The 16,820-nt window shown below is 35.8% G+C and overlaps 1 protein-coding gene and 1 long non-coding RNA gene across 3 annotated transcripts; both read right to left on the bottom strand.

The window, feature by feature from the left end:
* Positions 1 to 4,007: 4,007 nt before the first annotated feature.
* LOC147508107 (uncharacterized) lies at positions 4,008 to 6,981 on the bottom strand. 2 transcript variants are annotated; one of them, XR_015216305.1, is made up of 5 exons: positions 6,881 to 6,981; positions 5,260 to 5,330; positions 4,994 to 5,101; positions 4,406 to 4,455; positions 4,008 to 4,280 (listed from the first exon to the last, which is right to left on the bottom strand). It is a non-coding gene; the product is annotated as an uncharacterized LOC147508107 (long non-coding RNA). The 2 variants fall into 2 exon arrangements; XR_015216304.1 differs by lacking the exon at positions 6,881 to 6,981 and having other exon boundaries at positions 5,260 to 5,634.
* A 7,541-nt stretch (positions 6,982 to 14,522) lies between these two features.
* LOC147508108 (uncharacterized) lies at positions 14,523 to 16,820 on the bottom strand. The gene is made up of 6 exons (XM_086596848.1): positions 16,474 to 16,820; positions 15,931 to 16,359; positions 15,493 to 15,831; positions 15,110 to 15,403; positions 14,936 to 15,029; positions 14,523 to 14,846 (listed from the first exon to the last, which is right to left on the bottom strand). Exons 1-6 carry the CDS (start codon positions 16,818 to 16,820, stop codon positions 14,523 to 14,525), a joined length of 1,827 nt encoding a protein of 608 aa, XP_086452974.1.

Here is a 16,820-nt window from a genome sequence, read left to right on the forward strand (position 1 = left end):
AGTATACCCTAAAAAGGCTTGGAATGGTATCGGTATATATATTGGCTTCATTTTATTTTGTTGTGATTTGATTATTTGGTTCATTGAGAATTTTAATTATTGGTAGATTGCTTAATGGCATGTTATAAATTGTGGACTTTTCTTTCGTGAACTTTTATATACCTTATAAGATAAATTTGCATGTTGTGTGTTGTCCCTAGTGCTCCACAACTCCTAGTTTTGTTATTTTACTAGTTAATGCCCGTGCCCGTGCCTTTGGCACTGAAACTCTAAATATGATTATATATAACTTGAAGTTTGATTTACATATGGAATTTTCCTGAAAAAACATCTACACATGGTTAATTTGATTATATATAACTTGAAGTTTTGTATTTTTATTCTACTACAAAATGTCATTGTACGAAGAAGCTAGAGTTAAAGACAGTGTACCTGAGATCAATTCGAATGACATACACATAAGTAAAAAAGTACGTGAGCAATACTTGGCTTCTCCTCCTTCATTAGTTGTACAAATGACTCTTTGCTATATGGGATTGTGGAAATTCGAGTGATTTAGCCATATATCCTTTTGCTCTTTGAACTTCAATATGGAAAGAAGCCGCATTCTTCATTTGTCACACATTGAATATGAGACAAAAATGAGAAGAAATATCAATGTACTAAAGAGTTATTCTTGGATATACTCAAATCTCAACTCTCAACCTTCCATACCCCTTAAAACCAACCGATCATATGTATTAAACTATGTCGTATGAAATCTTGATCGCCAAAGAAGTTCTATATACTAAGGATGGGAGAAAGAAGAAGTTTGTTTTCTACCTACTGGAAAATATAACAGTAGCATGTTTAGCGTGGAATCACTTTCTAGAATATAAGAGAATAAAAGAAAACTATAAAAACTACAATCATGGACCTTTCAATACCATAAAAATTATCATTTCAATACCTCACAACCACAAATTATTCAACATTTTAACAATTGAATTGAAATTATTAGAAAAACGAAAGTGAAAGTAAGAATATTGAGACAAAAAAATCACCTTAACGTTAATCAAATATTCAATCAACCCTAAGAGTAGTCATGGTTGTTAATAAATTTAAACTACCATATATATACCAGCCAGTGACATAAAAATAAGTAAAAAGGTTGCAAAAAAAAAAAACTTTAGTAGCACTAAAGCTTGAAGTAAAACCAAGACCAATTGCAATATTACTAACCACCAAATAGACGTAGGACCTGAAAAGGAGTCACTAAAAAAGCATCAGAGTTGCAAAAATAATAACCAACAAAACAAACAATATTACCAATATCAAAAGCGGTTAGGAGAGTGCTTACCTCTGTATATCAATTGTCACGGACAAAAGAGGTGTTGGTAAGAGATGGTCATGTAAGGTGCAATTTTCTCCATTGCAACAACTGAACTTGGTTCCATGCACTGCGCAGCATACAGTCCCATTAAGTGTTTTGCATCAAAAAATTGTGCAGCAACAAGGAATTACTTTAACATGTCTAATTAAGAGAGAACATGACGGAGGGAAGAGAAATAGGATCCTAAATAGACACTACCAGCGAAGACAATTTTCTTTCATGTACTTTCTTAATTCTATAAGTCCATAAAAAAAACTAAGACATGGGCCTGGATTTCAATGGTATTCGACTATAATTTGTATTAAGAAGCCAATAACAAACTTTAAAGGAAAATAAATGCACCGGAATGCAACAATTGCAACAACAACACAAATAAAAGCATAATAAAATAAATTAGAGAGAACATGACAAAGGGAAGAGAAATAGGATCCTAAATAGACACTTCTAGCGAAAGACAATTTTCTTTCATGTTTTTTCTTAATTTTATAATTAACCATTGAATTGGATATCCCAAGTCCATTAAAAAAACTAAGACATGGACCTAGATTTCAATGGTACTCGATCTCGACAACAACTATAATTTGCATTAAGAAGCCAATAACAAACTTAAGGGAAAATAAACGCACCGGAATGCAACAATTGCAACAACAACACAAATAAAGGCACAATCAAATAAATTAAAATAAAACAGTAAAAATCAAATCAAATCAAACACTAAGAAAAGATTCAAAAATTGCAAATGCTCACCTGCTTGCTTATGTTGCCCCTTCTCTCCACATGCACTGTTAAGTATCAAATCAACCAAAGGAAATACCACATATAAATCAAGGAGGAAACAAACCAACACCAATAAGAATTGAACTAACCTCATGTGGTACGACATCATATCATTGGCATAAGCTTTTCAAAACCCATAGAACCAAGCAGTGTAATTCATTAGATTTATGTTTACCAAAGGAAGTCGTAAATGAACCTAAAAGAAATTTGAATCATAACTTAATCAACACTACACCAAAAAAGGTTTTTACTAACAGCTATATCCATTACTTATATTTTTACTAACGCTTATATCCGTTAGCTCTGGGGTGTTACAGTCACTTAGGCTAAATTTAGTAACGGATATAATTGTTACTTAAATTAATCTTAATAACGCTTATATCCGTTACTATAATTCTTTGTAACGGATAGCCAACTGTTGATCGACAGTTTAATCTATTCATTTCTAACGGATATAAGTGTTAGTAACGTTTGGCGCTGCTTTAGTTACTTTTATGGCAGGAAATCAATTTTCATATGTCACAAATATATCCGTTAGTAATAGATGTGCCACTTGCTATTAATATCGATATGTGTAACGGATACATCCGTTAGTAATAAATGTGTCACTTGCTATTGATATCGATGTATGTAACGGATATATCCGTTACTAAATTTTTGTTAGTTAAAAAAAATAAATATTTATTTTTTTCCTAGGTTAAAATGTCAAAAAAAGTTCACCTTGCACATATGAATATTCCATCTTATAGAGATATCACATTCCACAAACTTAATCAACATATAATAACAAAAAACAAAACCACTAATCAATTAAACATTATTATAAAAATATAGACACTAGTCCAAATCCCAATTTACAAATCAAACTTATATAGAAATGACTTCACCTAACCTAATCTTGGGATGTCTAATATGCTATCATAGAATATCCCATTGTATTGGTCGATCCGGGTCAGCGCTTTGTTATTGCTCTCTCGAAAGTGTTCCCCATCAATTTTAGGGTGCACATCTGCAATTCCATAACTTCTCCCACGATATCACCACTTATTTGACAAAGCCCGGCAAGAATTGAAATATCTGAGAAATATTGACACAGGTGTGTGTTGGTTTCTGACATGGCAACCTATATGAAGTAGGACATAGTTAGGTAAAAAAATATTTCAATCCTCTAGTTACACAAATATTTCTTGGGGTTAAAACCTTATAAAGCGCCTCCTTACAAGGAAATCAATGCTAGGGGCATCTCATGGAATTGTGACTATATGTTAACAGAGAGTGTTCTTAGTCTATCAGGGTAACCACAATTAGAAATTTTATGCGTCAATGTGTTTGTAACCACATATTAGAAATTTTATGCGTCAATGCGGATACTTATCTTATTGGGCACATATTAGCATTTGTTTCGGAGACACAACACAAACCTTTCCCTACTAGAAAGATTTTTTTTTTCTGCAAGAGTCAATTCATTACTGAGGCTTTCAAAATATGAAGTGTCCATGTCACATAGCTTAATGTGCTACTAAAGTACCAAAGAGAAAGGCCAAACCACCAAGGCAATGCCTTGAAATTTATCCTCTTTGCAGCCTAATACTTGTTCGGCAAAGACAATATTATTTCCTCAAATTCTAACATAAGCATAAGAAGTTTGTAACATCAATTGTTCGAACGAATCATTTAGCACAATAAACCACATCCCTAGTTGCTCAAAAACAGACATAAGTTTTCAAAGTTGCTACAAAGTTACCCGAGTACTACCGAGATCGGGCAAAATGGCACTTGCCCCAAAGAACCCTTGCTCTTCGCTTAGCTATAGAGGGTAGATGTGATCCTAAAGCAGATCTGGATCGATAAACAACATTCAAAATTCTAGTATGCTCGACTTGATCCCGTAGATCACTTAACCAATTAAGATGATGCAGTGACTGGACGCAAGAAATTTAAGGATTCCGATGTTAGCTAGCATGGTATGATAAAAGACAATCACAAAAACCACTCGCCATAAGCAGAACGGGAGAATCATGGAAAGCTAGCTCTTCCGCAAAGAACTGGACTTGCTTCCCTAGGATTAAAACTTGCACTAGTGGTTGGAGCTATCCACTGACAGAAAGGGGAGGAGTACCGGCCGAGCGCCCTGAATGAATAAGAAATGTACAGCCAGGGAATCCATGATTCCGATCACAATTCATTCAGCATCCTCTCATGAGCTAAGAAGAAAAGCCAAACATGAAAATTATTGATAGATCTCAAAAATATGACCTGAGATGTACTGCCCATACTAGAAGATTTTGTATTGAAGAGTCGCATCCCTGAAGATCAAAAAGAATTAGCCACTAGGGATACGAGAATAACAAAATATAGACGACAAGGGGTAAAATGTCAAGCAAAAATATGCTAAACTAAAAAACCAATAGGCATACTGCAAGCAAAAATCTTTATTTTTTTTGGTGAAATGAACATTTCATTGTTGAGATTTGACATTCATTAAATCAAAGAAAAGCTGGTCAAAAAGACCTACAAGGATATATGTAAGTAAAAGGGAAAACATAACAACATCTGGAAATCCTACAGATCCTAAGCACCCTGATCTAAGCATTAAAAAACTTGTGCTGAAACTCAGTTACGGATATCACCCGATTGACCAATCAAGAGTCCGGATAGCAAGAGAATCTAATCTAATTTTATGCCACATTGAGTGTAAAAGATACTGAGAAACCAAATCACGTTTGACGTCTTAAATGATATGTGCAGTGGTTTATCAAAAGAAACCGAATCGAATAAGAAATTTTATCAATGTTAAAGAATAAAGCATAGAACAAGAGTTAAAAAACAGATGGAAGGGCGCACCCAATTAGTATCTTTCAATCCTTCCCCAGCCCCAAAAACTGCATCCTGGCTATCTTTCCTACTTGAAAAGACTGAAATGCTATCATAAGCAAAGTCCAAGTAATCCCCCTGAAAAGTTTAAAGATGTCACAGGTGTGAATGAAACTAATAGGCTACCTAAACACGACAAAAATAAATCAAAAGGAAAACAAATGCAGTACATAAAATGAGCAAATGTATAACTAAATGAAGAATACAAAGCAGATCATTTAAAGGCAATCACTCACATTAAAAAGTATATAAGCTAGCATGTCACCTAGATAGAGAATAATACCAGCAGTAACAAGAAGTGCTTCACCTACGATGAGGACCAAGTGTTATATTAGACACAGGAGAAGAACAATAACCTATCTACCATATAACATGTACCAAGAACAGCCCTTACTTTGTCCCTTTCATACATGCTTAATCTTTAAACAAATTCAACGGTAAAGAAAATCCCATTTAGTAATGAAATGTGTTGCTAACTTGCACGTTAACCTTTCTACTCGCATGAGACCCGTTTGGTATCCCATGATACATAACGCTCGTAATATTTTAACTAGCCTCTACCTACTGACGATGAGAGCACCACATATGGCATTATGCAGATCCAACATTCTAAGATCCTATTGCTACTATTTCGCATGCATAGTATTAGATTGTATTTCTCATTCTAGTTTGTATCATATTCTCAGTATGCGACACCCTTTATACCCAACCATTTATATCATCTTAAAACTTATAGCGGTCATTCTTAAAACTCAGATTTAACCATATACCTAAGTTTCTAACCTTAGACTCCCAACGTAAACAGTTCAAACTTTCAGCAAATTGCAAATGCTGTCTTAGAACTACATGATATTAGATTTTTTTCTAACTTTATAGTAGAGAAACTATTCAAAATCAGTTTATATAATGCTTCTCTACAACCCCAATCTTTGGTAACGTACATCTAAACATTGTCTAGCTATGATTCTTGGGCACATCGAATCCGGTGCCGTACTATGATCATTTAATCTAATTGCAGTTCATATGGTCATGGAAGAATTTAATCAAACAATTTAAGTGCAAAAAGAAATTTAGTAGATTACTTGAATATTAATTGGAAGAGAACTACTTACTTGACCATTGAACATCCAAAGATACAAAGAAAACAAGAAAAGATCAGACCAGTGCACGGTGGTGATTAGATTACAATAACTATATGTAAAAGGTGTAGGAAAAATTGAGTTGGAACAGTTCAACTTTCAAAACCCGTAACTCCCATCTCAGTTATCCAATGATAATGAAACTGGGACCGTTAGAAATTAGATACAGAGACCTAACTTGTCACTGAAACTTAAAACCAACTCTAACTAAGACAAATTTGAGTGCAGAGTCAATCCAGCGCAAGCTGCCTGGGTAAACTGCAGCACAAGTATTCTAAACTTCTAAGCAAACGCACAATACTTATAGTATGGTTAATTAAGGATCTAATTCCACACATCCACTCAACCTCACAAAGTGCTAAGGAGTACGTGGAACCAAATAATTCAAGTAGAAGATGCAAGCATCAAACTATGTATCACCCAAGCTAATGATAACCGTTTTTCTAACTAAAAGTCCCTAAAACAGTTTTGGTAGTAAAAGTCCACGAAAAATTATTTCTACATGCACGCTAATTCAACACCCGATGAAAATTATAGTAACATGTTGCAACCAAACTAAACACAACAAAAGCTTATACAAACATATACACAAAATAATGTTATAACGATCACACGTGGCAACAAGGCCAAACGAATACGACTAGTCAAAATATCCTCAAACAAGGGCGTCAAAATCATTAAATGGGTTTTGAAAAAGTGATGCATTACAATGCAATACCTGTTTGGGAGGCTCAAGAGCATTAATTCCATTCCTTCCATTCACGATAGTCAAGGCGAGTTGTCAAAGCTTGTTCATAGCCCAATCAATAAACGAGTAACTGAAAAAAAATAAAATATATATATATATATATATATATATATATATATATATATATATATATATATATATATATATATATATATATATAAAACGATACAAAGGAACATACATGAGATCTAGATTCAAACTTTAAACCAATAGGCTAGTAACTTCAAATTCGTGTTCTATGGACCAAAATACAAACAAGGGAATACAATCAACTTGATACAAAAACATCAGTATACACAAAATATTAGAGGTAGCCATTTAATACATAATTGATATGGCTTGTATGACTAGTGAAGCCCCAAAATACTCAAGCTCGACTAAGCACGACTCCAATATCTATCATATAATACCCGGGCTTGTGAACTTGTCTTGGACATGACTAATTTCTTCCTCAATTATATAGTCAAATCTATGTGCATCAAGATCTAAGACCAAGGGAGTTAGTTCTTCAAATAGATAGAATAAGGAAATTGATCGATGCTTTTAAATCACTTGTATTTCCAACTCTAGATGCAAACCTAGCACATATTACAATTGAATTATCCCACTTACTAAAGAGCCTTTGTTTTTTCTCAGTTTAAAATGAGCACATAACATTCCAAAAACACAGTTTTGAAACTGTTCTGTTACGAATTCACAATATAGCGTGATGAACCAAGAGTAATCCTACCGAATAACTGGTGCAACATATATTTTTCTTTGTTGAGCATTAGCATTATGATAAATGTAACTAGTCAGGACATATGAAGTATATAGTTCATACCAAGTCACAAAACCACCCCATGAGGTGAGATTACACTAATTTAATCTTCATCCAATATATCAGAATCAACATTTCACCCCTTATTTCAGTATCAGTACATCAAAGAATTTCACATTATGCATATTCTCAATTCATGGAAAATTCAACCATTCATTACTTTTACACCCAATATAACTGTCTCAAATCCATACATCACTTCAAATACTCAAAAACATATTAAATAGTAACAAAACTAACATAAAAATCATATATTTACCTTCTAGCAGGAAGTAGATCAACAAGATGGGAGAATAAGAATTAAACTTAGCAGATTTTGAGCCTCAACAATGGCATCTTCAAAGAACTTCACTAGTTCTAAACCATGCAACCACGGAAGGGTCACCATGACCCAATGAAATTGGTTTTTTAGCTTCAACAAAGTTTCAAACTTTGCAACCAGGAAAAGTTAACAGACGCCTTGTCTCGTCCTTAATCTGGGACAAAAAGCGAAGTCGTTTTGCCAACTCAAGAAACCAATACGACGGGAAAAAAAAGATTTAAGACGGTATTGCTTGTTCTTTATTGGAAACGGGGAAAATAGTCCCAAGAGTGCGTCCTTTTTCACTGATTCTGGTGTAGTGATTGTTAAATCCTTTAGTATAGACTCAGATGGAAATGGTATCCAAACATACATTTCAATTTTTGCATGTAAAGGATGCACTTTCAGAGATAAAGAAAGCATTGGAACATGTTGCAAAGAGACAAACCTCATTCCCAAGTATTGGCATACTCTTCCTTTGACACAAGATCAACATGAGGCTCCACTAAACGCTCAACAAGGAGGTTTCCGTCAATCCGGGATCACCGGCTGTCAACTAAAATCTGTGAAAAAACGTAAAGAAAAGATGTGAACCAACTCTCCCACCTGCGCCTGCAAGAAAGTCAATAACAACTCTTCCCTCAAAGCGATTTTATCAAACCGACCTTAAATTTGTCATGCCATCGTGAGGACTTCCACAGTCCATGAATAGTCATGTGCAACATCGACGCGATACCATCCCACTATGTTCATCACTTATATGATATAACACCGCTATCTAATTATCTTCATGCTATCCTTGGCGAAAATGGATGTACAACTAAATTTTGTGAACTGTGATACTCGATCCGTTAGGCAATCCATGAGCCTGCCTAACATAAATAGAGATACATAACTTAGGCAAGCAATAACTCTACGCCGGGGCATACATGGTTTCCAAGAAAGAAAGCACGCGACTCTTTCGATTTGAATGGTGCACTTTGGTAGCTCCAATAATAGTCTTTGAAAGCAACATCTAGAAAAGGACGCCATCTTTCCCCTCGAGGAAACCATCCAAGATCCCTACCCTTCTTTCCTGACGGACATTCTGAATATTCTGATGCTAGCTAAAAATAAAGTAAAAATCTTAGTGTTTGTAAATTCTCTTTATTTTAACAATCTGCCCACTCGTTTCTGATTGTTTACAATTCAACAGATCCAAACTCATCATCACAAATCATCATATGAGCAATGTAGAATCACCAAAGGCTTGCTATTTTAGACAATTAGTAGAATTCATATGATTATCTTAGTTGTTCGCACTTGATATAAGAGAAGCGGCAAGCTTTTCAAGCAATACACACACACAAGAAAGTGATGAAAAGAGTTCGAGATGTTCTCGTGGTACCTTAGTGGCTTAGCATAAGTGATAATCACATCATTATGGATAATTACTTGGTCTGGCAGAGGGGATAGTATCTAATTATGAAAACCGATCCGCAACATTATTTGCCTTTGTACCGCGATATCTTCATCATCCACTTCATATCGGATTACAAAGACATCCGAGCAGTCTCCTATGCCCCCGCCACAGATTATATAACAACGTCACATAGTAATAACAATTTTCTAATAGCTAAGTGTGAAATATGTTGTCTTCATAAGAGTGGCAAGTTCTTTTCTACTTGGCAATGTAAAATTTTGACTAAATTTTAGTTAATAGAATGCAACACTCTGTAGGAACTTGGCAACCTACATAATAAAAGGGCAAGGGTAGTTTTTCTTTCCTGTAGGAAGGTAGATGTGAAGAATAATTGGACATACCTGAGTGATTGCAGGAGTTCGATAAGAAAGTTCTCTTGGTGAATCCTCATCAGAAGAGCTATCAGAACTGCTTGCATCTTCATAAACATCAGAGTATGTGACTCAACATCACTTCGAGGGCCATTACCGTCTGTCTTAGATTGATTTGAATGTCTTCTTGCAGATTTTGCAGAATTTGGAAAGCCCTGGATCATTTTTTTTTTTAATCAGCAGCAGAAGCAAAATTCTATGAGTAAAGACCAATAGAATAGAACGCGGTAGAATGAAAATGAGATACCTTTTTTTGTTGTGACTTGTGACTTCCGGATGTGCCCTTTATTCAACCGGGTTAGTCAAAAAGGCACACCTAAATATATAGTTTTCTTCCCTAGCTCTTTGTGCTTTTGTCTCACATATATGTAACCAATGGTATGTAGAATATCAACTCCAAAAGCTGTATTTTCAACACATAAGAAAAGAAATCATCTATCATACTCGACCATTTTAGTCACATGATTAATTTGGTTTGTGGTTGCAACCTTACTTTGTGGGCACAAGTCTAAAAAAGCGAGGGGTAAGCGGTAAGCCTCAACTCAATTTGAGGGGCCTCAGAGTGTGTGTGTTTCTCATTAAATATCACAATTCAGGCAAGCCGAAGAGTACACAAGAATCAGCCATAAAAGTTGGAAATCAACCATGGGTTTTACATTATAGTGAGAGCAGCATGAACAGAAATCCAAATATGCTTATTTGACTTGCTTGCTTATATATTTTGGAAATGGTTCTGCTTATAGACTTTCAATAGCATAATTAAAAATAAAAAACTACCCTGTGGTCTACACCTATTTAAATTTCATATATCATGGTTGGGTCTCTGGTTTATATATATAGGATTCAAACATGAATCTCGAATAAACATGGAATCGGTGTCCATTGCATTTGCTTATATAAAGTAATAATTAGATAGCCAGTGAGTAGGATAGTCAACCTGCATTAGATAGCCGTTTTGCTTCATGTTCAAAGATGTTGCATGAATCCATCTTTGTCACCACTTAACGTATTGGTTAAGAAAATCTCAAAGACCCTAGCGAGTTTTTCCTCTCGTTCCTTTTGGATAGCCTCTGATCAAGTAATTTAATGAATGAGAATGTTAGAGAACATAGATTTTATTGAGAAGCCTTGATATTGAAGCCTACAATCAAATCCAAGTAGCGTGTCTATAGTACAAGGATCACCCGGTGGAGCGGGCTTTTGTGGTTACAACAATGTAATGAAATTTTACAAACACTTACCGCAACTGTCATGTAGTTTTTTCAAGTATCACTATCATCGGCTAATTCAGATGAAGCCATTGATGCTACTGCAAGGTGTCCAATGTAATCCTCGAAAAGTTCACTTCCAAAAACAAGGGCAAAACATTGATGGGGCCAACATGGTCTCCCTACAAAGATATGGGTATAATAGCTCAATTATCGAATGAGGAATAAGAAAAAAAAAAAAAGAAACGACCCAGTTACTTATGCAAAAGGAGTCACTATGAAGATGATGTTGTATTGTTGTGAATAAACTCATGGGTGGAACTCCCCCGAAAACCGACTAACAAGGTGAGGGCCCAAGTGCAAACCCTAAACGACCTTTGGACGAAAACCAGAAAAACATTGGTACCACCTAACGCCGGATAGAAAATTTCATATTTTCCAATAACAAATTAGAACTGATGTAAGGCTCACCAAGTAGGGAACACCGTGATCCAAGTAAGCATACTATATGAAAAGTGTCTCATTCTTATAAATGAGGGTGGAACCGTCATCAAACTCTTCAAACACAAGCGAGAGAGGAGAGAGTCCTTTACTGTACTTCAAGATGTAGAAGGATGTGTCGATAGCAATAGCCACTAAGTCACCACTCGACAAAGCATTTCTCCAACAAGATAAACCTCGCATGCATCAAACAATTACACATTTATTAGTGATATAAATGAAAATAAGAACTTCATATTAAAATAGCTAATAGAAAGAAGAAGAAAATAAACAAAACTAACCAGGGGTTTACGATCATCCCGGCTGACTACTAATTGCTCAAAATATCTCGACATCCGCCATTTGCACGAAACTTAAATACACAAAAGGCCTTGGTTTGTTTACAACAAGGCAAGTCACTTACATAAAACCAATAAAAAGATTTGACAGCTAAAGAGTTCATTATATTATTACAACTAGACAAGACTAACCACATAAAAATTTCAAGGCATGACAACACACCCAAAAAGTTCCAAGTCATGGCAACTACAACCACATAAAAATATGTCTTGAGCTTCAACTAAAGCAGGAAGAGCAAAAAGTAGAGAAATCCAAAAAAAGGTCTAAAACCTACAAACATCAATCATACTTCAATCGCCCATCAAGCCAAGCTATATACCCTCCTTCAAGCCAAGTATTCAAAGTTTCATTACCATCTTGTGGACCATCATAAACAGTAGCATCGGGAACCAATACTTCATCAATATACACTCTTCTCTCTCCACCAACCAGAATTCTGCCATGACAAATTTTTGCACTTAAATCAATAGACCCTTTAGCAACTTATGTACCAAACTTATCTAGTAATGTGACTCTAGGCTGTTCAAGCGACCCAAAAGCAGGAGTCAAGTTCTGAGGGGTTGCTGGAGAATGGCGTTGAGCGGAACTTGAACCAACTTCAGTTCTGGGTGTAGTCACACCCATATGTGCTTTGGCATTGGCTATCACATTATTGCCTGTCGTAGTATTGCCTAGTTGTTGTTGAAGGAGAACCTATGCAGGTATAGATGAAGACATGATAATTTTAAAGTGTGGATTACATATTACTAACTCTAACCATTAACCGTAATTGCCAAGAAAAAACTGACCTTGAGCATTGATTTGACCTCAGACATGTCTGTCTCGACCTTTGATTTAAATGTAGCCACATCGGCCTCAACCTTTGCAACTGATGTAGCAGCCATTTGGTTGAGTAAAGAGCTTGCGACAGCAGCATGTTGTAGCTGCTTCCTAGAAACATTAGAACCAACTCCACGAACACGGTTCTTCTTATCCTTGCCAAGTACTTCAGTCAATGCATCGGAGTCGATGTCTCCCATGTCAGTCTCTCCAGATGCTAGTCTTCTTTCTTTAACTGCTTTCACTTGATCCTGCATTTATTTGTTTTTTTAAAAAAAAAGCAATCAAATAGCCCAAAATATACCCGGTAGCAATCAAAAACTGAAGTTACAAAATAGAAGCAGTAAAACTTCTACTCACATATTTTTCCCGAGCACTTTCCAAAACTGTTCCATCACTGCGTTCACGACCCTTAAGCCAATCATCAACTCGAGTTATTTTTGCTTGAGGGGTTTTGTTGTTGCTACTGGGAAATAATCATTGCTTAGTAATAGTGCTTCAAAAGGGCGACAATAGTATTCATATTTATATACATAATCAAAAGGCTTAATAATTTAAAAATGATACGCATTACCAAATCGTTATGCCTTTGGGAGAAGGTTCTCCTACCATTAGTACTACCAATAGTATTCATGGCCCTATTTGCCGCATTTTTCGTGATTCCTTTCTTTTACTTTAGTCCGAAGCTCATAGTCGACAAAATCTACCCAAAGAGCGGGGATTAATAGCGGTGTGGGCAGTTTTTCCTTAGTCGCTTCAATGCTTTCGGCTTTCTCCAAAACTTTGCCCTCAGTATGTCTTTTACGTGTCCTAAGCTTTTGAGAATAATTTGTCTCGACCAACGGACGAGCTTCAAAGTTTTCAACATTAAATTCGAATTCCTCCTATCATGAGTACAGTTGATAAGAAACAATATATTAAGACATAGCTTAGCTTAATGGTAAAGTTGATTATTTAATTAACACATTAAATAAATAAATAAAAATAATTACCGTCAAGGCTTTCCAAATTGCATCCTTAAAGCCACCATCCACTAGTCTCCAATCCTTGGTGTTAATAGGGATATTAAGCCTCACTTGGTTCCCTATTGCAGTTTTGAACTTGCTTGCATTTTGTCCAACAATTTGGCCATTAGGCCATAACTCAACAAGCACTTTCCGGAGGGACCCATTAATTGTGTCTTCTTGGATGGTGAGACATACATTGACTTTGCGTGGGAGAAGAGGCATCGATGCGATGACGGATTAATGCGGTTGTACCACGATTCCATTATTTAAAAATAGCCTAACAATTTCCAACAACATTTGAAAACAAATTATTAAGGATTTCATAACACTTAAAATATGACATAGCCAATTATTCAAAAAAAAACGAAAAGAAATAAAAGAATATGCACTATCAAATTAACCATAATATCCAAAATTAATTTTCCAAACTACTAGAAAATCTTAAGATGATCATAAAAAAAGGAAGGCAGGCATTTGAACATATTTTCAAAATTATTGCACACTACAATCAACGACGTGGTTCTAGCTGTGATCTCAAATGAGGTTGCTCTGCAAGAGTAGATTGGAAGTCTTCTAGTTCTGGTGCTTCTAGCTTGTCCACTTCGTTAGTCATTCGCCTTGGTGAATGTATGACCACCCACCAATCAGGATATTTCAAATCCCTCGAATAGAATACTTGATTGGCTTCTTTGGCACAAATGGCTGGCTCATCTAACATTTTGTCGGAACTCTTGAGCCGATTAAAATTTACCACCACCAAGTTAGAGTCTAGGCATAACTTACATCAATTGGTCTTATCTTCCACCCTAACCCAATCATAATAAAACACCACTTCCTTGAAATTTGTGTAATTCACCTCTAGTATCTGTTTGATGACTCCATACCACCTAGCAGACGCATCGATATGATTTTTATCTTTCCTACTTGATGTAAATGTAGTAATTGCACTCATGCAAACACCACAGTCTTGCGTAAGAACGGTTTCATCGTGAGACTTAGTAGAAAATACATAACCATTGATGCGATACTTTCGAAAAGTTTTAACTTTGAACAATGGTCCTCTAGCAAAGAACCACAATTCAGATGAAGTGTCGCCATTCTCCAACAACTACAGAGAAAACATACCACAATTCAAAAAGTGAAAATAACATAAAACATAACTTACTATCCTAATTAACAAATACCTTATTATATAACCAATCGATAAAATCTGTTTGTATCTCTAATTACGTCTTTGTTATCCCTTTTCTCACGCCGCCGGGAACTAGATTGCAAAGACTCACGATACTCACTACAATTTATTCAAATAAGTTAGAATATATGTGTGAATTTATTAATAGGGAAGTAAACATTCATGCCAAACACTAACACCTGTAGTGATCATCAAGTCCATCGACTTCCAAACGGAAAAGTAGCCATCTACGGATTTGTACAAATTGCTCCTTCGACAAAATCACATCTTTACCTTCAAGCACAGAACCCTCATTGCTATATTCATCATTTTCATCTAGAAACACTTGACCATTGGTTTTGTGATTCTTGGGCTGTGAATTTGGAATGTACTCCATTGCATACTTAACAGACTCTGAGACAAGATACGACTCTGCAATCGATCCTTCAACAAATCGTTTGTTACTGGGTATATCTTTGCACTCCTTCATTGGCCTAATTAAGTGATAAACCCATGAATGCATTTATTAATTTTATTTAAAAGCAAGGAAAAAAGAATTGGGATTGAAAGAAGGATTATTTACCGTTCAAACGGATACATCCAACGATTTTGAGCTAGTCCACACATTAATGCCTCATCAGCTAGATGCACAACAAGGTGAATGCTAATATCAAAAAATGATGGTGGAAAGTACTTTTCCAAAGACGACAACGCCTCTACAACCATGTACTTGGCATCTTGGATTTCTTTTCGAATTACAACTTTCGAACACAAAAGGTTAAAAAATAAGCTTATCTGATGAAGAGCTTTCCGCAAATCAGGATGAGTTGGAAAAACATGTTGAAGTAGCACGGGCAAAAGATATTGCATAATCACATGATAGTCGTGTGACTTCATTACAAGCAAACTAGGTGGATCAAGACTGACAATGTTACTCAGATTAGATGAAAAACCTTAAGGGAGCCTCAAAGTTTTCAAAGTTTTAAGGAAATCCATCTTCTCTGCTTTATCTAGGAAGAACGGTGCTGTAGGTTTAACTTGTTTCCTACTTGCATGGTCAGTTTGCATCCATTGATCCCGGTGTATGCCAAGTTCCCTCATATCCTCTCGTGCCTGGACTGTATCTTTCGATTTGTCTTTCTTATTAAGGATCGTGTCTAGTATATGCTCTGCAACATTCTTTTCAATGTGCATCACATCAATAGCATGACGAACTTTGTGATAGATCCAGTAAACAAGGAAAAACAATATGGACTTTCTATACCAGGCCGATGTAACTTCATTACCTTCATTGTCGTCAACCACAATTTGACCACCTCTCTTCCGCTTCTGACCAGGTTTATACTTCACATAACTCAATGTTTGCAAAAGTACATCGCCATTTAATTGTTGAGGAGGATTTCCACGCTCTTCTTTCTTGCTACCCACTAGCCCCAAGTACTTGCCGTTCCTGAACGGGTGATTGCCTTTAAGAAATATACGGTAATCTAAGTATACATTTTTCTGCTAGACTTCAAATATATGGAAGGAGTATTGTCACCACAAACGGGACAAGCTTTGTAACCATGTGTTACGCGAGCCCGCTAAGTTTCCATATGCAGGCAAATCATGGATACCCCACATTAGCATAGCCTTCAAAGTGAAGTTTTCTCTTTTGTTCATGTCATAAGCCAACACTCCTTTCCACAACTCTTTCAACTCATCGTACAATGGTTCAAGAAAAACATCGATGTCTCCTTTTGGTGCCTTTGGACCGGGTATAAGTAAAGACAACATCTGAAACTCTGTTTTCATGCACATAGAAGGAGGGAGATTGTAAGGCACAGTGATAACAGGCCAACAACTATAACTAGTAGATTGAATGCCACGTGGATTAAACCCATTGGTTGCAATTGCAAGCCAAACATTCAT

The sequence above is a fragment of the Coptis chinensis genome, chromosome 3 (genome assembly GCF_015680905.1).
Source record: "Coptis chinensis isolate HL-2020 chromosome 3, ASM1568090v1, whole genome shotgun sequence".
NCBI classification, from domain to species: Eukaryota; Viridiplantae; Streptophyta; class Magnoliopsida; order Ranunculales; family Ranunculaceae; genus Coptis; species Coptis chinensis.